The sequence below is a fragment of the Aplidium turbinatum genome, chromosome 9 (assembly GCF_918807975.1).
Source record: "Aplidium turbinatum chromosome 9, kaAplTurb1.1, whole genome shotgun sequence".
Classification (NCBI taxonomy): Eukaryota; Metazoa; Chordata; class Ascidiacea; order Aplousobranchia; family Polyclinidae; genus Aplidium; species Aplidium turbinatum.
Window position 1 is genome coordinate 15,112,859 of NC_137480.1, and position 27,571 is coordinate 15,140,429.

The 27,571-nt window shown below is 36.8% G+C and overlaps 2 protein-coding genes across 2 annotated transcripts; both read right to left on the minus strand.

Annotated features, from left to right (window-relative positions):
- Window positions 1–4,794: 4,794 nt before the first annotated feature.
- LOC145777237 (rRNA methyltransferase 3, mitochondrial-like) lies at window positions 4,795–10,629 on the minus strand. Its single transcript, XM_082588566.1, has 5 exons — window positions 8,958–10,629; window positions 8,631–8,776; window positions 8,236–8,362; window positions 7,915–8,138; window positions 4,795–5,132 (listed from the first exon to the last, which is right to left on the minus strand). The coding sequence occupies exons 1-5, from the start codon at window positions 9,384–9,386 to the stop codon at window positions 4,832–4,834; spliced, it is 1,227 nt and encodes a 408-aa protein (XP_082444692.1). The 5' UTR covers window positions 9,387–10,629; the 3' UTR covers window positions 4,795–4,831.
- A 234-nt stretch (window positions 10,630–10,863) lies between these two features.
- Window positions 10,864–26,399, minus strand: LOC145777014 (inositol polyphosphate 5-phosphatase OCRL-like). Its single transcript, XM_082588281.1, has 18 exons — window positions 25,261–26,399; window positions 20,243–20,500; window positions 19,350–19,505; window positions 18,794–18,895; window positions 18,508–18,622; window positions 17,958–18,074; window positions 17,223–17,407; window positions 16,792–16,903; window positions 16,236–16,419; window positions 15,891–15,988; window positions 15,607–15,717; window positions 13,647–13,812; window positions 13,381–13,491; window positions 13,014–13,138; window positions 12,824–12,937; window positions 12,341–12,568; window positions 11,980–12,091; window positions 10,864–11,730 (listed from the first exon to the last, which is right to left on the minus strand). Exons 1-18 carry the CDS (start codon window positions 26,298–26,300, stop codon window positions 11,606–11,608), a joined length of 3,459 nt encoding a protein of 1,152 aa, XP_082444407.1. The 5' UTR covers window positions 26,301–26,399; the 3' UTR covers window positions 10,864–11,605.
- Between the last annotated feature and the right edge of the window lie 1,172 nt (window positions 26,400–27,571).

A 27,571-nucleotide genomic window follows, 5' to 3' on the forward strand; every position in this document is an offset into this window, starting at 1 on the left:
TGTTATTGCCTGGGATTCCCCCAATGACGCGCCATGGTGTGCAGATCAGCGAGTGCACAGCCTGGCTGACCTAAAACCATTGCTGTTTTCGCTGCCTTGTGACGTCATTTTTCTTAATTGTTTATTTTAAATAGCACTCGCAAAGCTGTCAGTGCACACCCAGCTTAAAGGGGTATTAAAGGAAAAACCTGACTTGACGATTTTCCACGTTCTTTGTGTTTAACATGCTACCATAAAACGATTTTCAATAAAATTTTGCCCCATTGCGGTCTGACCACCATTGTGCGCGTGCTTTTGTCAGAGCTTTCAAAACGAGATTGGCCTGAGCAACGAAGCGTGCGACTGTAAAGAACGTCATAAAGTCTACGTCATAAAGTCTAGCAATCAACCGATCACGCAATAATTGTTACTGCGGGCGATTTGACTGTAGGCTATGTATGTATTTACATCAAAACAGCACATTTTAACATCAAAACAGCAGACAGTTTGCTCAAAACATCAGATTGGTAACGTGGCTTTTGTTATTGCTGGACTTTATGACGTATTCTTGAGCTGTGTTTGCACGTTTTGGTCATTTTGAAAAAAATGAAAATAAATGAAACACTGGACTTTGGGCCTTGCCAGCGCCATTGAAAACACATTTTTTTGGGTAATTGTTTTTGAAATGTATTCTTGAATGTTCAGTTTACTCATTTTAATGCTTAATTCCGGTTTGAAATTTTCCTTTAGTATGCCTTTAAAGGCAATGACCTCAAACGTTGAAGTATTAAAATTAGAAGGGGAAGAGTTTTGCAATTGAAAAGAAAGCAATCAGCATGCAGCAAGATGTTAGAATACCATGAAAGTAAAGAACATCGACAACCGATGGAAATTTTTTTTTTTTCTGGATTTCTTGGGGTGTGCAGTGCACACCTTGAACACCCTGAATATACGCCACTGGTCAATTATTATCATTCTATAATATACTACCGCATGAAGGCAAGTTGGCCAACGTACCCACCCACGAAATGGGCCAACTTTCCTGCATGGCAACCATATTGTAAAAACTAAAATTTATGTCAAACTATCGAGCTTCTAACAACGGTTTCACCGTCAAAGTGAGCCTTAATAACCACTCTAGCGCTGCACTCACTAAATAATAACCTTTCTTATATAGTAAGAAAAAACTCACTCGACATCTAAAAAATTCTAAAATCCAAAAAATCTTAATTTTTCATACAAAAATCGTGCTCACATGTTTATACTGCTTGCTAGAGCCTCCCAACCTGGCGATAACGTAGTTTCAACAGCACTTTCTCAGTATGCGTACGATACGTAACAATAACTACCGGTGTAACGGTCCAGGAGTTACTGCGGTCTGAAAGTTACCGTAACTTCTGGACCGCGTATACGCGGTCTGAAAGTTACTGCCAGTCCAGAAGTTACTAAAACAGGGTTTTCAGATTTGGCGCTGCAGCAGATTTGTATAAATGATTTCAACATTGGAAACATGTTGAACTTGAAGACTTATCCACCATTGCATCTTAACAACATGATTTACAGCAGAAACGTAATTGGGAATGAAGCGAAAATAAGATGAAAGTTAAAAGATGAGTTTTGTACTAGAAATTGTTGCTGTATTGGAATGAAATTTGAATTTGTAACCTAACAATTTACGTAGGCTATCATTTTAGCCTGATTTGTTTGTATTATACCATTTGAAGTTGTGTCCGTGCCTTTCGTGCGTTGGCAAATAAATTTGCATGGGGAGGTGATTGACTAACTTAGATCACGGGTCGGCAACCTTTAGCATTGAAAGAGCCATTTGATCTCGTCTCCATTAAACTAAAACCTGCTCGGAGCCGCACCATCTAACTGACTGCTTATAGCAAAAACCTAACGCTTACAGGAAAGCCTTTTATTCGAGTTATTCGGCCGCACCCTGTAGAACTGATTTGTAGTTACCATTCCAACAGCTGTCAACTTTTAACATGGCTGGGAAACACAAGTAATCGGTTCATGGTCAGATATAAACATACACATATTCTTTTAATGATTTTTTCGAGCAGTTAATGTGATTTCTGCTCCTGAACCTCATTGCATAGCGCATCCGCGTGAGCCAGAGATAAAAGAGCCGCCTGCGGCTCCGGAGCCGCAGGTTGCCGACCGCTGGACTAGATCATCTAGATGACCACTTAGCCTATAGTCTTTTGCTGTTATCCTGATTGTGCTATAATGCAACCTACGATTCACAATGTAGTACCATATTATGAGTGTTTTATTGACTCATTGTAGGCTATATGGCGCTGTTGAAACAATTAATTTAATTGATCATCGCTCCAAACATTTCAAAGCTTAAATCGTGGCTATACGTGAATCGGTGGCATTTAATAAGCTACAGGTCTTAATATATCGTGCAAAGTTTGCTTTTGAAGGCTGACTTGTTAGCCGCTGGTCTTGAGTTGTAGTTGACGAACATAGTCTTTGACTATATTTTATGTAGGCCTATTTCATGAAAGTTAAAACCAAAGTTTTCTCGTGAATGAAGCACTGAGCCTATTTTTGGTCTGGTTTTTCATAACTACCGTTTTGAAGAAATATAAAGTAACTTAGGCTACATGTAGGCCAACCGGTAGTCAAAACGCCATCAACCTTCAGTGAGTAGGCGATCACAGTCTCACACGCGGGGAAAGCTTTAGCTTTTACGAAAGTGTTGAACACTTTGAAATTCCAATGAATTTCCGTTGGACTCCCAATCTCCCATCGAAAACACGTGGCACGAAACTTAAAGTCTAGAATTATGGTTTCGTGGTGAGAATATTTATCCTTGGGATTCATCTTTCGCATATACTTGCAGAGGGTTTAATCTACTGACCAAGTGAAGTTTCAGTCCATTTACAAGTTTTCCCAAAAGAATTTCGAAAAGGCACACCCACTTACAATAGCAGTAACTTTTGGACTGCTTCTGCGGCGTTGCAGTCTGGAAGTTGCTGTCAGTCCAAAAGTTACCAGCGGTGCCCGGCGTTTTCGTAATCGATAGAAAAGCGAAAATTGTTTTAACTAAGTGTAATGAATTCATTGCTCTCAAACTAATGCAAACTTTTCAGTTAACATTACAAAATACTTATAATTATTAATCTGACCTTTTGAGAGGTTAAATATTTAATTATTTTTCAAAACAAAATTAAATTTTATTTCATTTTGTTTTGAAAAATAATTAAATATTTAACCTCTCAAAAGGTCAGATTAATAATTATAAGTATTTTGTATAAGTATAGCCTACGTAAATTGTTAGGTTACAAATTCAAATTTCATTCCAATACAGCAACAATTTCTAGTACAAAACTCATCTTTTAACTTTCATCTTATTTTCGCTTCATTCCCAATTACGTTTCTGCTGTAAATCATGTTGTTAAGATGCAATGGTGGATAAGTCTTCAAGTTCAACATGTTTCCAATGTTGAAATCATTTATACAAATCTGCTGCAGCGCCAAATCTGAAAACCCTGTTTTAGTAACTTCTGGACTGGCAGTAACTTTCAGACCGCGTATACGCGGTCCAGAAGTTACGGTAACTTTCAGACCGCAGTAACTCCTGGACCGTTACACCGGTATTGTAGTTAAAAAATTATTTAGAGTGGGCCAACTTGCCTATTGAGCCAACTTACCTGAGTCTCCCCTATCAGTGACGTACGGTGAGCGTATTTGTAATCTACAGGTCGCTGCAGCAGATGGAGTGTTTTGACAGGCAGACACCTTAAAGATACAATTTTCCCTATAATCTAGCTAAACGCAGTCCTTGTGACCCTTCTAGCACTCAAATTCTTGCTCTGAACTAAGTCCAAGAGACTGAACCATTAGGGAACGTTCAAATATTACGTAACGCTTTTTTTCCAAATTTTTGACCCCCCCTCCCCCATGTAACGCCAACGTAACGCTTTTTTCAATCCCCCCCTCCCCCATGTAACGCTTTTTCAGTACGAATTCAGCACAAAAAACTACCATTCCGTGCTCGAAAGCGTTACGTAACGTTTTGCTTGAACCCCCTCCCCCCCAATGTGACGCTAACGTAACGCTTTGCATAACCCCCCCTTCCCCTCGAAGGCGTTACGTAATATTTGAACGTTCCCTTATACCAGTTTGCAACAAGCAAGCACACGCTAAGTTTGCTCAATACCTGTTCAGATCATATCAAAATAAATTGATGCGATAAGATATAGATAGTCACTGTGCAAATCAAGCATGTGTTTCACACTTTCTAAAATAATGTGAACACCCAAAAAAATGGCCATCGTACGCCCCTGTTGAGTATTTATGATAATCGTATGCTGGCTTTCAAATAGCAAAATCCATATTTCACATTGATTTAACGTCTGCAGACTTTAAATCAATGTAAAAATAAATGATTTTGCTGTTATCAACAGTAGCCTAGATGTTCTGTGAGCTCTTGAACTGACATCAAAAAAGGCTCGTTTGTAATTTTTGTGCATTTGAAGTTTGTGTGTCATTTCGTTGTTTTGGATGTGGACAGCTTTATCTGATGCAAATAAATATTAATAATTTGCAAATTGGACTGTTACTGAAAAAGAGAAATGGCACCCTCTTGCGTACGCCCTTACGTTGCGGTCTTGAAAATACCAGACTTATCCTATTTTTAAAACCGACTCTGAACCCCTGGTAAATATATTGTGGCGTAGGCCTACTTGCATTCTGGTTTAGGACAGATAGAAACATAACACGTGGGTGGGAAAGGCTATTGATCTTTTGAAAAGTTAGCATGGTTGTAGTCTTATTTATAGCACGAGCAGACGGATATTGGCATATGTGATATAGTTGTATTTAAAATATAACCTCAACTTTTATCCTTTTTTTTAGCATTAACTTGGTTTTTAACTTCTTGTAAAATAACGCTAGCTTGTTTAACAATATTGGGCGGTTCGTCTTCGGGCACATTCACGACAGTACAGATTTCCTTGGATGCTTTTGCAGCAGATAGAAACTGAAATACATCATAGTCCACGGTTCCAAGACACAAGAAGCAGGGATGGGTCAAGTTTACTTCTTGGAAGTGCACTGACGGTATTGTGACATTCGAGTAATCATTCTTGAATAGCGAACCCATACTGCTTTCCTTTTCCAGTATTTGGACAATTCTGCAATGATAGAGACAGAGCTTCGGTAGAGTTTGTCTTGGTGTACAATAAACATATCAAGCAGAGTAACATAGCCAGATTTAACATATTTATTTTAAAGATTCATACAAAGCACATTAAAGCAAATTTTATAACCAAAATTTTCGACACCTTATAGTGTCCTGGTCAAAAATAGCAATTATCTACATCTGATGAACAAGATGCACAATTGATTGTACGCCCCGATAGCTCAGTTAGTTAGCGCGTGAGTTCGTGAACGAAAAAGTTTCAAGAACAAGCGGCGCTGGTTCGACTCTCGGGGTGCGCTTGAGCAACGCATTCTAAGGACTGCTCTTCATTCAGCAGAATATCAATTCCCCAGCAACAAGACTTTAACAATCGGAAACTTTACTCTGTCAATCTCGGTAACCGGGCCTGCGTCAAAAGCCTCCGCAAGTATGCGAACCTACCAGGAATAACCTATGAAGGCTTTGTCAGTCCTAAGACAAAGAATAAAGATTAAAAACCAACCAGCAGTTCAAATTATGGAGATCTGTGTAAACTACTTCATGTGATCTGTTCTACGCTGCTTTATGCAGTTAGATTCTTTGAATAAATTTTTGTCTATGATGTCGAATGTTAAGCAAATCAGAAGTATTGATCCCAGTGCTGTTTTTCTTTTCTTTTTTTCTAACTGCTGTATTTTGTTCATCAGATGTAGATAAATTATAACTGTTATTCCAGACTAGGTCATACTGATGATGAAGTGTCGAAAACGTTCGATATATATATATTTTTTACAAGTAGGGAACGTTCAAATATTACGTAACGCTTTTTTTCCAAATTTTTGACCCCCCCTCCCCCATGTAACGCCAACGTAACGCTTTTTTCAATCCCCCCTCCCCCATGTAACGCTTTTTCACTACAAATTCAGCACAAAAAACTACCATTCCGTACTCGAAAGCGTTACGTAACGTTTTGCTTGAACCCCTCCCCCCCAGATGTGACGCTAACGTAACGCTTTGCATAAACCCCCCCCTCCCCCTCGAAGGCGTTACGTAATATTTGAACGTTCCCGTAAGCTTCTGTTGTAGTATTGTTGCACTGTTTAGTCTAGGGCAGTGGTTCCAAACCTTTTTGTTGTCACGGACCCCTTTAGACAAATTATTAATTCTGCGGACCCCTACCTAAATTTTGCCTGAAACTCAATTAACATACTATTGACTATTGTAATAATTATGCTACTCAACTACTGTACTGTGTCATATTGCATTACCGCTATGACTCCTGCGGCAAATATCAGGTTAAACAGTCGAGCAAATAAGAAAATGAATGAATAGTTCAAGAAATGTCAGCAGTATTTAAATATTAAGGTGACCCAAAGTGCCATGCCGAAACTTTTTCAACGTATGCAAATTTAGTGAGAGGGCTGTAATTGTTGCCTTTCATGAACTAAACGATTGAACTATGGTTCAGTTTTTGACAATGCAACACGCATGTCATTCTCAACGTCCAGGTGATTTCGATGTTTAGTTTTTATTGTAACAAGAGCTGACAATCCTGCCTCGCAAAGGTAAGTGGTTATGAATGGTAACAAAACAAATCGCTTGCTTTGCCAAGAATGGGCAGGTTTTCAGTTGTGAGCACCAAAATTCTTCCGCAGTTTTTGAATGAAATTTTGAATGAATGAAACTCTTTTGATCTCAAATCAATTAGGTCATCTTTACTGAGATCGTCATCGCTAATGTTGTTCAAGTCAATAAGAAAAGAATTTCGAATCCATGTTTCAACTTCGTTCGGCAGGTATTCTAAATCAAAATAACGTTGAAATGAGATTTGCAGGGTTTCCAAGTGTGCGCAAAATTTTTCTCTCGTAGAAATCAAAAGAGTACATTCTCTTGGAGTTTCATCCATCAAGATAAGGTCTTCTAAAATTGGAAAGTTAGCGTAATTACCTGCTTCCGATCTGCGTTTCCAAACCGGCAACTTGGCTAAAAACGATTTCAGTTTTTTAGCTGCATCAATTATTGTCACACCTGGTCCTTGAATGCCACGATCAATATTGTTAATATGACCGAAAATATCGGCTAAGTAGGCCATGCCGTATAGAAAACTTTACTCTCAAATAATTTTGAAAGGGGACTTCCTTTTGCTTTCAAAAGAGTTGATACTTCACTTTTTAGCTGCTGCAGTCGTTTTATAGCTTCTTAAAGTAAATTTTTTGCTGCTAAGGCGTACCTGTACAAGAAACGATGGGTAACAACCACGCAAGGAGCTTTGTTTTCTACTTAAGCAGCAAATCTGGATTTGTTCCCAAGCATAGCTGGTGCTCCATCCGTGCATATGGAACAAAGTTTCTTTTTCCGATCAAAACTTTGTTTGACAAAAAAAGTAAAAACATCGCTTTTCGTTTTTTACCCCCAAAAATTCGTCAAGGTAACACGAACCCCAAATGCTTTTTCACGGACCCCCAAGGGGTCCGCGGACCCCAGGTTGGGAACCACTGGTCTAGGGCAATCCACACTTGTGCAAAGCTATATCTAAGCTGCATAAGCTGTACAATTCTTTAAGGCTACGGTACGCCGCGCGCCGGCAGCAATTTCACTTCCTACAATTTGAAGCGATAAATGTTTTCTGATGAAGTTTCGTAAAAGCTGACATTAATGAATGACCTACAGTAAAAGTTGACCGATGGTGTTTCTCCAGAAAGAGTACGTGTGGACGAGTATATGAAACTATTTTACACTTTCCTTTGAAAATTCCACCAGATAGTTGAGAAAATCATGTAGGCCTACCCTCTTACTTCGACACATTCTGGTGACGAGTCAAGTCTTTTTCTTTGAAGCAGTCATTTGCACTGATGCCTGTATGACTGTTATGCAGAACGAAGACGTTTTTTGACCCTTTCAACCGTTCCAACTTTTCCCAAGAAATATTTTGAACGATTGGAATTGAAAAATGTGCGCCTTCTCCAGATTGCAGAGCATCGAGATTCCATGGATCAACGCAACCATTTATAATGTATACCTGGAACGAAATATACGTTTGAGTAAACCGGAGGATTTTTACCTTAAAATAACCATTGCAAAATGTCACAAAAACGCAGCCAATGTTTCCAACCTACTTGTTCGCAGCAAGCTTCTTCCGCCATTTTTAAAATATTTCCCATTTCCGTACTGTCCTGGATTCCATTGCAAACGAGCGAAATTGGAAGGATTTTCATCTTTTTTTTCCGTTCTTCTGCCCTTCTCCTGTTAAACAAAGTAGTAACCTAACAAACAAGGCATTCAATTCAATCTGTGAATTCTACCAAAAAAAAAAAAAAACGTTCAAGAGTTTAATAATTTCTATTATGATTGACATAAACCACGTGACATTAGACCACGTGATATTTAGCTGCAAAAACACCAATGTGGTAGTTAAAAATACATCACTGAAGATGAAGCAGGTATTGTCATCTTTCGGAATTTATCAACTCCAACAATCGACATAAACTTAGAGCACACAAATTAGACTTACTTGTCGATGATTTTCTGTCTAATCTTAGAATCTTGAGTTGAGGCTATTGCAAACAATCCATCCAACTTTCTGTTTGGAAAGGCTTTGAGCGAACGGTCTGCTATATGGGTTAAATGTACCTTTCTTATCGCATCAGAAGGAAAAACCTGCACGCACAGTTGGTTAAATATTGCTCCAGATAAACACGTGACATAATAGCCTACGTTTGTTATGTCCATGGTAACTATCCACATCGGAGAAATATTTCATATAACCTGCAACAGTGAATTATTTCTGGTTTTAAACTACGGCAATACTTCAAAAATGCACTGTATAAAAATAACTTACATCTAGCTTGTGAAGTCGGTTGAAATAAACACTTTTGACAAAATTGCCCTCTTTCATAGCTTTGTTGATCAACGGGGCGCCAATGAGAAGGCAGAGTTTGTTGGCTTTTCTGTAAGTCAATGTCTTCATGTTGTAAATCATTTGATAAAACGCATTTCCAGGCAGGTCACGCAATTTTTTGTATTTTAATTGAAGAACAGACTTCCGTACAATGTCAGCATCTTTCGGCTTGGTAACTTTCGGGATTTTTAACTTTTTTGAATTTTCTGTTTGCTTCGATTTTTTTTCTGATTTTGAAAGCAACTGTTGTTCATATTCTTCTTTGGTGTAAACGTCAACAATATTTCGACGGACAACGGTTTTCCATTTCGTTCGGACAACAATGGTCGGTTTCGTGAGCACTCTTATCAAAACATTTGATGAAAACATTTCTCTTAGTAAGCTGATGAATAAAAAAGAAGACAGTTAAGTCTGATTGACGTGATATTACCAAATGTTTAACACAAGCATAGACAGGATTCCAGTAACACATCCACAGCTTGAAAAGAAAAAAAGTATGCGTATTGCGTAGCCTAAATTATATTTCAGGTGACCAAAATTCTTAGGTTATCCTTTGCCCACAAATGTGTTTCAAAGTCAATGAGATGAGAAAACAGTTTTTCTAAAATTCCATTGATAAAGCAATAATACGGTTCTGGCAAACCAGTAACTAGTCACAAAACGGAGAATGGCAAAATAATTCCAAGAAAAAGCTTGCATAAAGTTTTATTGCTGCGATGATTTTTGAAGACTTTTAATCGTTGAACAACTTTAATATATTAAACATTTTATCTGAAAGAAAAACGCAAAACTTTGACGTAAATATTTGACAGTGCAATGCAAAATTAACTTTGCTGAGAAAAACACATTTGACGCTAATGACAAAGTTGCCAAGAACTATAAGCTCATAGCTACGTAATTAGTTCATCATAGAAATTTACCTATTGCACACAGAAAAGTAAAAGTTTTGGTTGGAGCATGGTCAAATGGTTCATTTCCGATGTAATTGTGTTTTGATTGGAGCAGACTATTTTGCCTCGTACAAGCAAAAGGTCATGATAACACAACCGCTCATATCAAAGAATTTTTTACTTTCGGAAATGGTGCTCTGGTGTAATAAAGTTTCACTTTTCATTCTGTCCAAAGAAAGGTTTGCAACAAGCACGTGTTGTAAAAGTGAAAATAACGCAAAAGTTAGATTTGTACTCGGACAGTATTCGGAGCACCAGGGCATTGCAGGGCAAGTATGTAATAACATTGGAGTCTAAGATAGAAACAATCAAAGAAACAATGGTGGTTTAGTCCGTAGACTACTCACCACTGTCTCTCAATGACCAACTAATACCGTTTCCAATGCTGCACTGAAAAACCATAAACAGGCATAACTAAGCAACAACACTACATTTAACATTATAAAAACAAAAAACAACAAGCGAACGTTTTCGGCTAGTCATATAGCCCTTTTCAAGCCTATAAGAAAAAATACATTATTAAAAGAAATGCTAAAGAATCATATAGTATCACAGCAAAAATATGGCCAAATCTAAACATTTGAGAAACTGCCTCGCTCAAACAAAATGATAACTGAAAATTACACAGCACAACGGGTCAAGTATTTCAGAGGTAAAATTAATTGATTGTTCAGACAAGGACTCAGGCAGATTACGCAAGAAATGATGAAATACTTGACCCGTTGTGCTGTGTAATTTTCAGTTATCATTTTGTTTGAGCGAGGCAGTTTCTCAAATGTTTAAATTTGACCATATTTTTGCTGTGATACTATATGATTCTTTAGCATTTCTTTTAATAATGTATTTTTTCTTATAGGCTTGAAAAGAGCTATATGACTAGCCGAAAACGTTCGCTTGTTGTTTTTTGTTTTTATAATGTTAAATGTAGTGTTGTTGCTTAGTTATGTCTGTTTATGGTTTAAAAGAGTTACCTCTCTACCCAAATTGCACTGAAAAAGGTAAACAGACAAAAATCGATAATTTGCTTAGCAGGAATGATCAGAAGCGAAAGGTTTTTTAATTATGAAAATTATTTATAAAAAGATATTTTGCTCTTGTAGGAAAACAACAAAAACGCGTTAAGGAAGGCATTGTGTATCGAACAAAGCAAAGCAAGCGAAGACAATAAGCAAATTTCCTTTCTATCAAATATTTAAAAAAAACTTACTGCAGACTTCTGTGAAATGAACAAAAAAAAACAAGTTTAAGTTGGATGAGCTTGGAAATAGGATCATGTGATGCATATCAACAATTTGGTTTCGCCCGGTGTGTATACGGTCTTACACTAAAATTGACATTACACTCTGAGCAGCATCACAATATAACTCTGCAATGAATACAATTCAATACACAGGGTGCAAAATATTTTGCAAATTTTGCAGCACTTCACCATAAGGATTTGATAAGTGAGTAGACAACTGAAATATTGCATTATGACAACGACGTTTCACTTCTTACCAAAGTAATTTAATTTAACACTGCTGACAGGTGACATGACGATATAAGACGTTATAAAGTGAATGAAAGTAGATGAAGCATTTATTTTTGGAACTGTCGTAACGTGCTGAATGATTGGATCGAGCTGCAATTTGAAGTGAGCTATGCCTGGACTTTGCCAAGTAAGAAGTTTTCAAGAAATGTCGTGGCTCTGTCTTTATTCATCCGCGCTTCATTTCCGGTTTGTCTTCGTTTCGATCGAATAATCAAGCCGCTGAATATTGTGGCTAAAAACAAACAAGTTCAGCAATACAAACGACATAAAACAAACCTCAGTTTTACCAACAACAAAAAACAACTTTAGTACAAGACAAAGATGTAATTAAATCTCAGGGGCTCAAGTTGTCAACCTCTTAGTGGTGAGCACTGGCAATTGATTCTTGCAATTAAGCGAATGACAGCAAATCGAGATATAAGCAAGAATAGTTCAAAAATTACTTTAAAAATTCAAAGAGGTTACACGGTAATCATGTCACCTATAATGTGAGTGCTTAATCCATTCTCTTGGCCGTGTCCTGCTACTTCTTGAAGAAAGGCGACCAAATAAGTAAACACGAAACGATGGCTTGTTGACAAGGACTGAAGCAGCTGTGGAAAAAAGTGCAGTAGTTACTTGACAAAAGTCATAAAATTATTGAAATTATTTCGAAAAGGAATGTTTCTGCAAGACAAAAACAATGCGTTCTTGGCGATGCATCCACTGATAAACTACAGCTATATTATTTATTTATCAAGACTCATAGCTAATCTTCCATAACAGAAAAAATAACTTCACAGCTTCAAACTGGTGTTGCAGCGAAATCATACAAGTTGGTTGAAAAAAAAAAGATTTTTTACCTGTTTTGAACGCTCGACGTCATTGCAAGCATCTAAGCAAGACTGGTAGCACCAGAACGGAATGACAGGATCTGGCAGCGCTTCGAGAAAAACCAGCAGTGCTTCTGCCACCGAGTGGTTTGATCCAGGCAATGAAGAGCTGCCATGTGTTGAAGGAGTTTGTGTGTCAAGGGCTTCCTGTATGTGTTCCAGTTCAACGTGAAGACCATTCTGCTGGAATAAGTCAGCCTGCTCGACAACAACATACGTTGCATTGTTAGTAGAAGTGGAAAACTAGTAAACAATCGACACAAATTTTTAGCTGTCAAAAATTGGATAAAAAAACTGCATAACAAGTAACAAATGCACGAAAAAAATGATTTTATACTCGATCTCTATATTTCTTCATTACCACAACGTTTGTAAACTTTAGAGTTTACAAAAAAAAACAAAAAACACACGTACTTTGTACAGAGCAAATTTAAAAAAAGTTCTTGCCGATACCTGTCGCATAGCATTCCGATGTAAATGGTCCAAGAGTGTCCATAACTCCTTCGGTACTTGAAGGAGGGGAGTGTCAAGTTGGGCATTGCCGCGATCGCCGGAAACAATTTGACTCTGAACATAAAGTTGTTGATAGTTTGCGCCGAATCCATTGGTGCTAAGCCGATGAAATAGAGAGAAAGTATTTTACCAGTTTATAAATTCGACTTTGCGCTATTTCCCGTATCGGTTGCGTCATTCGGCACAGTGACTCGATAGACATTCCAAAGCAGCTTGGCGCATATTGTCCGTTCAACGTGATGAAAAAGTCTTTTCCTGCAGTACACATGAACATATTGCGCAACTAATTAAACTATTCTAATTCAAACCAAGTCAAACCATTTTCCAAGTTAAACTATAAGTCAAACAATTACTAAGTCAAACCATTTTCCAAGTCAAACTATAAGTCAAACAATTACTAAGTCAAACTATTTTCTTCCAATCAAAGCTCTAGAAGCGACGTACCCAGCAATGGTGCTTGAGGGTCCAAAAAGTTACTTTCCGGATGTCCCACTTACCCCCTTCAAGATGAAGAATCAAAATGTCTTCAATTTTTTCTACTCCACTGTTCAAATCAGACGCAGTCGTCATATTAACAAAGACTTTTAAGCCAACTTCAACCTTGTCGCCTGTAAAAAAAATATGTCAAGAGACATTAGTGGTGCATCACGATGTAGTACCCCTGTGGAAGTTAATAAACTGCAGATAACATAAGATATATCAAAAAAAGACTGCTGCAGATTGATTGCAAGCTTTGATTGAGTGGCATTCTTTTCTTTCGTACCTGGTAAAATAAAACCTTTCGGTTTTGAGACAGTCAGCCAAGGTTTGCAGAAATTCTTTTCTCCCAGTTTTCCTATGAACTCAAAATGGCAAGGAGTCTGTCCTGTGTTGTGAAGCTCTACCGACCGCTCCAAAGCTTGCTGGAACTTCACAACGCCAAATTCAATCTGTAAGAGCACAGTAAACAAGATAGTGCATAAAAATAGTATCATGCATTTTTTTTCTGTCTTATCCAGGCCAGTCTGGAAAAGATCGTCAACCATTGTATACTTTGTATAGTTAAAGGTTTACGCGAAGAAGTGGTTCCTAAACTGTTTCAAGTGATGCAATAAAAAGTGTCTAATAATTGGCTTCCTTCCTACATGTGTGTCAATTTTAGGGGGGCTAGGAACCACGAAACTACATCCACAAATTTGAAGCCATCAAACACAAGCAATATATATACCGAAATGGCCCGTTTCGGTGAGTCCGATCCCTTAACGGGGGATTTTTTCATTTTTTTTTTTAAATTATCGGGTACCGTAGCCTAATTATTATTGCCGTTTTAGGGTTAGGGGTTAGAGTTAGGGGTTAGGAACTCATCGAATTGGACTCACCGAATCGGACTCACCGAATCAGACTCACCGAATAGTAGCAGACACATATATACAGGGCCGGATTAACCATTAGGCTAATAAGGCTATAGCCTTAGGCCCTGAAAAAATTCGGCCCTCAATTTTTGTAAGGCTGATAGTGATACAGATCCAATAACAGTAACTTACATTACAGTTTTTGCTTAAAAACGAATGACTGTGTTGAGTCAATACATATGAAAAACCCATTTCCAAAACCACGTAGGGCCAATTTTACCGAAATTGAGTTTAGAGCAGGGCTTTTCAACCTGGGGGTCGCGAGCCGTTTTCGGAGGTTCGCGAGGCGTTTGAAATTCCAGTGTATTGTTTTCAATTCTTTTTTGCCAGAAAACATTAAAAAATGTTTTTTTTGCAATCACCCATTCCTCTACTTGAAGTTATTATATCTTTTAAGCTTTCAGACGTTGCAAAGGCTTTAACTATAGGAAAGCATTCGATATTTTTCACCAAGTTCTTGTACGTTGGTTTGTTCAGACTAAAGTTAACCAGTAACAACGCTATGGTAAAAAACCCAAATTATGTAGAATCTTATGCAAAATATAGATTTCTTAGTATCGTTTTCAATGGTATTGAAAAAAATTAGTGTCGGCTGTTTGAAAGTTCTTTCAAATCATTTTGTTTGAAAGTTCTTTCAGCAACAGGTGCACGCATTGACAAACGCAATAGTTGAAAATATGCAGCACCAATCATCTCACTGAAATTGATTGAAATAAATCCATAAAAGATTGCAATAAATTCAGCCCGTGAAAGCGCGAAAACGTAGATTATTCTCATTATTTTTTCTCCTATTATCTTGCTAAGCTTGATAGAAAATGGAAATAACAATCGGAGGAAATGTAATGAAAGCAGTAAAAACATCGCAAAAATAGGTTTTTTGTTTCGGAATTTTACTTTGGAACAGCAAAACTAAACATAACTGGCTGTCGGCATGAATCAAATTTGGTTAAATTTTGCATTAAATATGTTTTGGTTAAATACTTTTATGGGGGGGGGGGGGGGGCGAGACTACATTGATTGCTCTGAGGGGGTCGCGGTAAAAAAAGGTTGAAAACCCCTGGTTTAGAGTGTCATTAGGTAAAGTACTACCATAGGTAACTTACCACTATCCATTTCTTTCCAAAATCTTTTACATCTGCTTCAATTTTGACAATAAACATCTTTCTGTTATGTTTAGCCTATGTTATTTTGCAGTAGGCTAAATAATTTCAATTTTTCATGTATGTATTTTTATTAATTTTTGTAGCTTGGTTTGCAAAAATAGGCCCTTCTCTAGGCCTACAGTACCCTTAATCCGGCCCTGCATATATACAACACTTGGCATACGCTCACCGAATGATGACTCAATGTCATTGTAGGTAGCCAATCATTTTCCATTCGATCCAACCTTCGAATTTCTTCTTCGTAAACTTGCCGATACTGATCCTTGTCAATGACTTTAACCTTGCATGGGAAATGCAGTGTCAACAAACTACCATTACTGACACCAAATACGTGCTCGAACAAATGCAGCAACAAAGGAAAATTTAAATGTAGCAATATCAAATGTATGAGCCTTAGTGAGAGGTTGTGAGTAAAGCTTATTTAGGACAGCATCTTGGACATGTAGCACTTACGTTCATGTCGAATATTGCACTGACAGGTTTGTGATCACTTATCATCAAAGTCTGGTGGCATCTGTAGCCTCGTAAAGTCAAAGCTTTCCCTGGCTTCTCTAAAAGTAAAACATGTGCATAAAAATAAATACCGTACCGGAAAAGCTCATTTCAATACAATTTGGGTAGGTACTAGATAGGTTACTTTTTAACCATAAACAGACATAACTGAGCGACAACAAAACATTCAACATTATAAAACAAAATAGCAAACGGTCAACTTATCAATATCAAGGCTTTAAAAGAAAAATTATTTTACAAATTCCTTTCAAAGTTACGAATCGAGTTTGCACGACTTTTGCTTACTCTGCCCGTCTGACTTGTGTGTGGATTCCCTCCACAGAACGCGGTCACACCAAGCAGGTGCCCGACATTTTTCGCTGCTGTCCCATGTGTCGGTACCAGGGTTGTATTTGTAAGTGGGTCGAAAGTTCACCTCGCCTTCTTCAAAGTACTGAAATGCGTTGCCCTCTCGCATTTGGCAATACAGCTATTGAAAAAGATACTGAATTACAAAGAGAATGCCTGCTTTCATCATGCAATGTTGATTTGACTGTTGATAAACGGATCTAGGAAGTTTGAAAAATATGAATAATTAATTAGTTTGTCATTCAAAATGCAAATTTCTCAGTTTGCATTTCAATTTCAAAAGAATTAGAAACCTTAGATGTTGGAAAGAAGTTATTGTAGCAACGTCAAGGTGCAATTTCAATGCTGATGAGATAGCCTAACATAACCAGCGTAGCCACCAACTATTCATAGTGAAATTTCGAAACCGTTGGCCCTGATTTATTTTATTCGCTTTTATAGATACAGAACGTGAAGATGTTTTATAGCAAAATGATTGTCTAAATATAAAGACCTGGTCTTTTTCCTTTAGTTCTTTAAAGGAACCATTTTCTATGCATTCTTTCACTGTTTCAGGCAACATCCCATCAATTCGATAATTCAAATCTCCGATCCAAATCAGTACACTGAAAGTAAACACAGTAGCCTAGCCTTCAATAATTCAAATCTCCGATCCAAATCAGTACACTGAAAGTAAACACAGTAGCCTAGCCTTCAAGATAGCACTTAACATATTGCTAAGCAGTTGAGCACCTTAACGTTTCAAATCAGCAGTACGGTACAATCGGTACTATATATATTATCAAAATCACTTTTGTAATTACCAACAACCAAACAGAATTCAAACGTCGTTCTCGATGTCTTTTATTAGGATGCCAATCGCAGCAAAAATACCCACTAATCATCATTAAAAGAAATTTGAACTTGAAATAAAAAAAAACTCACTCATGCTGAAAAACATTAAGGAAACCTTGCCCGCTGGGGTCGGGAAATCGCATCCGAGAACAAATGTCGTTGTAGTCCTCATTCCGCCTCTGCACCATGTCGGTATGAGCCGCAAGATGAGAGTTCACTACGCAAACTGTTGAGCTGTCGATGTTGAAACGAACAGCAACACCTCCTTTGTTCCCCTACAAAAAACAATTAAAAAGTTGGGACTCAGGAAAGATGAAAAATCCAATCTGAATGTTGGTGCTATGATACAATTCGAATTGACTATTTGTTGCTTTTCGTGAGTTTGTGCAATCAATGATAACGCAATACAAATTTCACAATTCACATTCTAACAATATATCTTTCATTTTGAAACATAATATTTTACCTGGGGCAAAATTATCTCAATTCTTATTTTACAAATTTAAAGCTGCTTATTGGTAACCCTGAGCAGCGAAAATTGATAACGATAAGTATGTGTTTTCCCCATGAGGCTGGGCTCATCAATATTCCGTACTGCATCAAGCTCTCGACCGCCAGTATTTAAGAAAATGCAACTTTATTTGTGACTGCGAGTAGTACATACTACATAAATATCAGCCTAGTGTTGACAGCTCGTCAGAACCATCTCTGTCTGCTAAATTTAGAACTGTCGAGATATTTCTCCTAATTCAAATGGAAACATCAAACTAGACAGCAGGTCAACAGAACAAAATTGTAGTTTTGGCAATACTGTAGCAAGCTTACCATTTTCCCAAGTAAACCAGTTCCAACTTGATGCGTTACCACTTGAGTTATACGAGAAATATGTTGCTCTGCAGCAAACATTAACAACATCATCCCAACGAGCCGGATGCGTTTAATCTGAACACAGTTTGTAAAGTTACATGAAGTGGCAGCGAATTGCAGCTAGGCCAGAGCGCAAACACTGACTTTCTCAACCATGCGGACTTATGAGCATCACTGTATAACATGAAAAAAATCCAAGATATTATTGCCTAAAACTTTCACAACAAGTGACGAGCGTCTGAAGCAAATTCATAGTTGATCGGCCGAATAAAGAAATGTTGATTGAAAACAATCATATATCTAACCTTTGCAACTTGTAAATAAAAGTACGGTAAACTGAATTCTAATAAAAAAACACCCAGATGGTCCATTTGAAATATAAAGACAAAAATATAGCATTGCTATTCATTTCAGCATTAAGTAACTTGTGAACTTGATGATTAGTTTTCTTTTACAAACGCTTGTTGAAAACATATAGCTTAGCAATGACGAGCAATTAGATTTGCACCAGCTTATACTTTGACTTCGGATGTAGAGAGCTTGATACAACTTTCACCCATTCATCTTCCCTTTGGGACTCGGCAAAAACAAATGCCTCCTTGCTCAAGTCTAGTTCCTGAAAGCTGAAGCATTATTCAACATAATTAAAAATACAAATAAATGTAAAATCACGATACTTTCACATGACATTTTGTGCAAGTTGTATTTGCTATCAGTGTTTAAAGGTGCACAAGTGTTTGCAATTAAACTCCATTTAAAAAGGGAAGAATAGTTTTGTGAAGTAGCCTACATACCCAACAACATACACATCCGGAGGCTTTTGGTCAGCTGCAGTCCATTCGAGGGTAGAGGCTGGTGGGAACTGACCGTTAACATTCCACGTGCCAGCAAATATTCTGTATATATTATACAATACATGACTTAAACAAAACAGCTCCAAAAGTTTGCCATTACATCACACTAGAGCCATAGTCAATCGAAAGTATCATTCAACGTACGGTACATGATTGTGACAAAAATCTATTAGTCTTGAGTACAACAAAGTGAAAATTAAGAAAAACTCTAAAAATCCATTTAATATACGTATGTAGTTGACATTGAATGATGAGAATGAAACAAATGAGTATATGCGTGAAGCCGGACAACCACATGATTGACATAAGCATTACACTGATATATTCAATTCTGTGTACCAGTATTTTTTTTTTTTTTTTTTATGTACCAGTAGCCGAAAGACAAAACTCACATTGTTGCCATAAACATTCATTTGCTACCCTAAAAATTAAATACATTTATCTTCTAACTAATTTAACCAACTTCAGTTGTTGTCAGTTGACATGAAATACACACCTGAAAGGCTGCAAAGTTGTATAATCATCCTGCCTATTCTTCATGAACAGTTGTAACAATTCCTCTCGGTGGCCCATAATTTTGGAAGTCATTGGGTTTGAATCTGGACTAATGTAGCTTTTAAATCGTGTTGCTGGAGTGTTGGCCAACTGCAAACTGTAATAAATTGCAATATACTGTCCACTCAATGTCTTGTACTCAAATCATTTTCTTAAATCTTAAAAATGTCAAGTTGACTCATCTATTCTAGGTTACAGAAGTCAGTGATAAACAGTTAGCAGCCTCCAGAGTTACACGAGTCGATTTTCAGTGGTGAGTAACGTAGTTAGACTTTCCAATACCAAGGGACAATTAACGTTTTTTGCACCCCCTGATGACTACTTAAGCTGTAGAGGATGATGCTTCTCTAAACATTTTGAATTTTTAGAACAATCAATTTGGTGCCCCTTAATACTGTGACCACCGACAGATGTCTGAACAGAACAATAATTTTAGAACTAATCCATTAAATCACAACATACCAAATATTAAGTCCAGTAGGGTGTATTCTTTAATAACATACACTGCGCTGTTACAACAGCAAGACACCCAGTAAAACGCACTTTTCTCGGAATAGCGCCAAAATGACCCGATGCCACAGCGAGGCATCTGCTCTATCTCGCTGTCACAGTGTGGGACTGTGGGTGCCAACCTGGCAGCGCCGCGGCCTATGTGTCTGAGCCTAAAAGTCATGTAATTATATTCAGTTATTCACTGTCCTGTAAATTAATTGTTTATATTCTAGTAATGTTTTGCACTTGGCAGAATATATGTAGCCTATGTGATGTTTAGGAGCAGCATGTAAATTTATTTCAGTTTGGTTTTAATACTTTTAGCTCATAAAAAAGCCATACTTTGGTGATGAAGCAGCTTTTCTATCGACATCAGTTTCTTGTATATAGCTCACAAACGTTGATTTTTTTTCTTTGAGTGTTTGCGAAGTTTCTTGAGAACCGGAGCCATTGAACTTTGGAGGCTCAGTTTTACATTGATCTTCAAAGTTCAAGTTCAGAAGGTCTGCATACAAATCAGATGGCGATGATGCCACAGTTTCACGTGTTTTTTTCTCCTCTGGAGGAGGAGGTGGAGCCCTCAATGGCTTCCATGAAAGACTCTGCGGATCTTGTTTTGATGGTGCAAGAGGATCAAATTCACTCAAGTCAATTAAGTCATTATCAAAGGTTAGTAAATCCTTGGAATTACATGCACTGTTTTCCATCTGCAAATTTTTACACATTGTATTTTTAAAGGTTACACTAGTTTACAAAAAAGGTACAGATTATGGCACAAGTGTTTTTAGCTGAGTACGATTGTTAAATAATTCAAATCGAAAGCCAGATTTTCTGTATCATGAGAAATTTTTGAGATATAGACATGTACCAAATTTTGCTATTTTCAGCATATGGAAAGAATTTGATAACCAAAAACAATGACAAAAAATCAACAACAATGTTAATAGTACGTATGTTTTCAACAATGTCACTAATTTGCTCATACTTGAATTTTCCTAAAAATGTTAGGCTAGGCTTCTACTAGACTACTGATTTCAATTCAGCCAGACCGCTAGCTAAAAAGGGCTACCTAGTTTTGAGGCAAAGGCTGCCTGATTTCTGGTACACCGTAATCTGGGTCTGCTACTATTCGGTGAGTTCCTAACCCCTAACCCTTAACCTTAACTCCTAACCCTAAAACGGCAATGATAATTAGGCTACGGTACCCGATAATTAAAAAAAAAATTGAAAAAATCTCCCGTTAAGGGATCGGACTTACCGAATTGGACTCACCGAAACGGGCCATTCCGCCGTAAGCTAGTAGTTTGGCAACGATAGTGATTGTAAAAGCACAGAAAATAATAATTATTACAACAAAACTAATATAAAAAAGCATTTTATGAAGTAAGTAGTTATCTGTTGGTTCTGGGAGGAAAATCGAACCGGACAGAGAGTGTTATTTGGATCATTATACCTAATCAAGTAACTTCACAGAAAGGTGCTGCTGAAACAAAGCTTTCTTAAGGACATCCTTATTCCTTATCACAGATGTCCAAACCAAAATAGCAAAAGGGTGTCTCCCTAGCTCTTCATTACAGAAAATTTTTGTTCCAATGTTGGTTTAGTTTCCAGTATGTTGATGGCCGTCACTCGTCCGTAATGTCTCTTAATTGCAAATTACAAACATTCACTGATGATTTTGAAGTTTACTCACAAGCCTGCAATAAATATACAATTGCACACAAAAGTGAATTTATGCATTTACGCACACTTTTCATCAAAATTTTATCACACTTAACAGAAAATGCAGTGTTAAAAAGTTTGCTGGACACCAATCACTATAGAAGAAGCAACAGAATATTAATATGCACTATGCACTTATGCAGTCTATTAAAAATCTTGCTGTAACCTCTACAGCTATAATAAAACAACTTTTACAAAGTTTAAAATTGGCATCCCCCATAAAGAATGGAAAACAACATAATGACACACCTTGAAATTTAAAATCAGTATGAAACTGAAACAGTTCAAATTTATGTTCTGTAGGAGATTTCATGAAACCTGAAGAATGAAGATGTATAAGTGTTTTAATGAAAAGACTACTCTGGCAACAACAGGTCTTCTTATGACATTCATGTAGCTTATGATAGATAATTATGGTGTCTTAGACAATGAACTACACTTCAGGAATGTGATATACTTGACAGTAATAATTCATTAACAAGATTGAAATCTTATTTTGCAAAATTGAGGAATAGAAACTTGTGCACAATTTAAACACTCAACTTTCAAGTTCAACTTTATATTTTTAGTGTAAAACACAAAAAAAATTAATATATATAACAATCAGTCTGAACTTTGAAAGTCTGTATCACAAGTATAACACACATACCAACTCTACTTGTTTCTATAAAGTTTATGACAAAGTACGATGTCGGTATCACAAGTGTTTAAATGTATATTATATATCACATAGATGCTGCAAAAGACCATATATCTTCTATTACAGTACCACCTGAAGCATTGCACTTCAGTGCTACAATACATGTCTAACTTGACACTTCAAAACCGGGTCTGCTACTATTCGGTGAGTCCGATTGGGTGAGTTCCTAACCTCTAACCCTAAAACGGCAATGATAATTAGGCTCCGAATAGGGATCGGACTCACCGAAACGGGCCATTCCGTCAAAAACCATCCTTAGAAAAGACAAAAACACAGAAGTTAGCTTCTAGCTTGTCTTAAAATTGCATCAAAACCAACATGAAAAGATCAAGGTCAAATTGTGATAATACATTTAACTAATACAAAGTTATCTTAAGTTACCTTCTGCTCGTTTATGAATTTTACAAAACACAAATTTTGATTATTTTGTTGGGAATAGTATAGCTTTGGTAGAGAGGTACTTTTTAAAAATCATAGACAGACAATCGATAAGGATTGGGAAGGATTTGCAATGTCGGGTTTATTGCTGGGTACTTGAGAATTGATTTTTAACAATTCTACTTATATTCTAAGGAATTATGAAACTCAGCACATGAGATAAATGTTTCATTCCATGCAATTGCTGCAACTCTAAGCTATATACACATATATACATAACTATTTACGCATTAAGTCAACATTTCTTATCGATCATCAATATTTGTTTTCAGTGAATGTTTGAGCGTATGTCTTACGGAAAAACTAAAACTTCACATGTATTGTACAAGAATACAAATAAATTAAAAAATAAGAAAACTTGATGTACATGTACTTGCGGTTGTATTCATAAGGCTATAGAGAATAGCTTTATATTAAGGACTACTGATTTGTATTCATTAAACTTCCAAGTACTTTCAATTAAATCTCTTCACATTATTTTTGAAAGCTATTTTTTGTGGGTCTGCTACTATTCGGTGAGTCCGATTCGGTGAGTCTGATTCGGTGAGTTCCTAACCTCTAACCCTAACCCCTAACCCTAAAACAGCAATGATAACTAGGCTACGGTACCCAATAATTTAAAAAAAAATGAAAAAATTCCCCGTTAAGGGATCGGACTCACCGAAACGGGCGATTCCGATTTTTTGTACGGCAGTAATATTTTCAATTGTTTAACCAGTCTTCGAAATTAGCCTTGGCAATCGCCAATTGCCAAGGTGATTGCCGAGGCAGATGCATGAATGACACATTAGCCTCGGCAATAAAAATGCCGAGGCCACACGAGCGCTTGTAAGGACCACAAGATTACAAAAATAACCCTAATTTTCTCAGACCACACCAGACTAGGAGGTTGATTCAATTTTACTATTGCTTGATGTTTTTATTTCAAGGGTTACTTTCTACTTCACCGGCGCTTAGACACGTGCCGTGCCCAGCTGGGAGAATTAAATCTTTTATAGAAATATCACCCTATTTGCATTGATTCAACGCCAGTAGACGTCAAATTATTGTAAGCATTTACTCCTTATCGTGCTTCGCCTTCCGTTATCTCGTCCAGCTGTATCAGAAACGATCGTGCCGCTTTCACAACAAACCACACAACATCAACAGACGTCGAATACATGTAAGTAATAGGTCAACGCGTTAACCTTAAGAGTGAGCTTTGTTAATTGCGGTTTGTGATAGATGTCTGGTTGCGTAATAACAACAGGTGCAATTTTATGCGCTGACAATGCTCATGTGAACTATAAAAAAAGTTTGCAACCTTATAAATACTGCTTAATTGTTACGCAATAAGTTATTCTTTCATCGAATGCTTGTTCTTTACCAGTGTCATTGCCAATATAAATCATGGTAAAGGAAGAGAAGATATATACAGTTAAAAAGTGGATTTTCCTGCTATAGGTTATGAAACAGAGGGGGCAGAAGGAAAAGTTAGTCTAGTATTTTGCAAAATTTGTAAAGAATTTTATGACGGAAACAAATCGGAATTAGAAAAGCTACGGGGCCCAGTTAAAAAAGTAGTACAAAATTGGATAAATGGTACTTTGGCAGTAAAGAAAAGTAATGCTTCCGATCATATGACATCGCGCGTTCATGAACGGGCAGTTTTGCGTCTTAAGAAATGACGTTGTCGTCGTCATTTCTTATTGGGCATTGTTGTTACGCAATACAACCGGTCGGGAAAATTAAATCGATTTGTGCTGACTCAAACGTTGAATTAACACAAAATTAACATACTTTACCCCGTGAGTTATTTAACATGAATTAACGTCACAGCGTGGGTATCGCGTTGCTCGCTTTATCTCTACTTTTGGTATTATTACATCACAACAAATCAAATAATGCGGTCTTGATAGACTACTCCATTATATTTTTCGCTTCTCGTTTTACATGTTGTGGTAGCCTACAATTTTTTCGTAATAAACGTTCACAGCAATTGCCGAGGCAATTTCAACTTTTGCCGTTTGGCCTCGGCAACATTTTTGCCGAAGTAAAAACATGCTAATTTCGAAGACTGAACCTGTTTAATTTTTTATAATTACAACAATAACTTTATGTGACCAGTTTTCAGCACAGTTAACGTAAAGTTGTTGAATCAAGCAGAATACCAAGTAGGGTACATGGTACTTGCACAACAACAGGCAATTGTTATAATACATTTAACATTTATCAAGCAACATTTGTCAGCTGCATGATAATAAAAGTTTTTTAAAACATTAAACTGAAAAAAAGAAAGTTATTAGTTTGACTGTATGAAATAAGCCACAAAATTTAAAACCAGGCAGTAGACTAATAGATGCGCTGCAGTTTCTAGCAAACCCCATGATACTAAACATATTAAACTATTGACAACACTCAAAGCAAAGGAGGTTCTGTGCAATTGCACCACATTTCACAATATAAAACCAATACTAACTAATAGTCTGCAATAAGGTCTGGAGAAAATTCAAAGTTTTTAATTTCTTCATATGTTAGACGTTTCCACTCATCAATAGGCAATTCTGCATCTTCATAAGATTTGTCATAATGTGACGCAGTTGGTTCATCTTCCGGATCGTGAAACTTCTCCAAATATGGATGTTCCAATGCTTGATCAGCTGTTATTCTGCGATCGGCATCTAAAACAAGCATTTTCTCAAGTAAATCCACAGCATTTGGATTGGCACCAACAAACACATTAATGAATTCTTTTTTAGGAATAATGGGAAGTGCCTTGATAAAATTTTGTGCAGACTGAGAAGTTATTTTTTCAAGTAATTCATCTCTGGGTGTGCCACACAAATTCATAATAGACTTTAGTTGATCAATATGGTCAGAACCAGGAAACAGCGTTTGGCCAGTGAGAAGCTCAGCCATGATACATCCTACTGACCAAATGTCAACGGTTTGATTGTAATGCATCCAATTTAGCATGATCTCTGGTGCACGATACCATCTCGTTGCAACATACCCGGTCATTTGATCATCAGCTAAACGTGCCAAACCAAAATCAAGAATTTTTAATTCACAATCTTCATTTACAGCAATGTTGCTTGGTTTTAGGTCACGATGAATAACTCCAGCTGAATGGATGTACTTCAAACCCCTTAATACTTGATAAACTAAAAATTGAACATGGTCATCAGTAAGCTTTTGTGATTTAATAATTTGGTTTAAGTCAGCTCCCATGAGATGAGTCACTAGATACATGTCAGCAAAGCTCTGTAATGAGGTAGAAGGAGTAAAAACATCAAGTAAGCCAATCACATTCTCATGATGCATGTGCTTAAGTAAACGCAATTCACGATATGTTCTTTTAGCATGTGTCACGGATTGAAATGGTCGAGCCAACTTTTTCACAGCCATTTTGATACCAAGCTCTGTGTTATTTGCTGCACAAACTGATCCATATGCCCCACATCCAATAGGAGTCAGATCTGTGTACTTTGAAGGAACATCCCAGTCGGTTCTATGAAGCTCATAATGAATGAAAGTAACTGGCTGCTGATCTTCAACCATTTTGTCTAGTCCAATTACGTAGAATGAAACAACAGTAATCTTATTCTTGACCAGGGCAGAGGTTTGTACACCAGCTCCCAGTTTTTACACACATCTATGAATATAATGTTGTTCTGCAAAGTAGAGGAAGCAATGTAATAAAATACTTGTGAAGACATCTAGTGTTAACTGTACTTTTATATACATGAAACAGCTGCAATGCAACATTGAAAGGCTAAAACACCATTTTTGACGCAAATCTTTAAATCTGTATCCATTTTCCTACTTCCCAACTTACTCTTTTAATCTGCTTCTCTATGTCAATTAAAAACCGAAATGGCCCGTTTCGGCTAGTCCGATTCAACTAGTCTGATTCGGCTAGTTCGATTCGTCTAGTTCCCTATTCGGCTACAGTCCGATTCGGCTAGTTCTCTATTTGGCTACAGTTTTAAATTGTATTTTGTATTTTATTCCACAATATCATTTCTTTTGCATTCCGACAAAGAAAAATTAAATTGAAATGAAATTTAGCGCAAAATGTTTGAACTATTAAATTGAAATGTTTGCTCACATAAAATCGACATGTATCCTACGTCACCGTCTGTATGCAAACTTAGAATATATTAAAACCCTCAACTATTACAAAATTCCAAATCCAACAACGCCTTCTGTTTATTTAGAGAATGTTGTATTTTATTCCACAATATTGTTTCTTTTATAGTTGAAATAATCGAATCTTTAGATAAGTGGGGTTTAGACCTAACCACTGAGATCTTAAAACTAAAAAGCGAATTAAATTTATTTTTGAACTATTAATGTTTGCTCAGATAAACTTGACATGTATCCTGCGTCGCCGTCTGCATGCAAACTTGGAATATATTAGAATCCTCAACTATTACAAAATTCTAAATCCAACGACGGGAATTTTGTATTTTATTCCACAATATTGTTTCTTTTACAGTTCAAAATGTTTCAAAATAAAATTCCGAAAAATATTTCGGGAAAATATTTTTATAGACGCCTAATTGAAGGCGTCTATAAACGTTAAAATCTCTATTTATTTTTAAATACGTAAGACATTTACCCCATTTTTAAACCATTCTGCTCGCGTTTCCTTCGTCTGCCCCACCACGAAATTAACACCCCTGGAAAGGAAATTTAATTCTGAACACGATTCAAAAATAAAATTCCGAAAAATATTTCGGGAAAATATTTTTATAGTCGTTTTTGTGATGCTTACTTTTCTTGCCATATCACATATCGCAGTCTTAATAGATACGATTTTAGGTCTA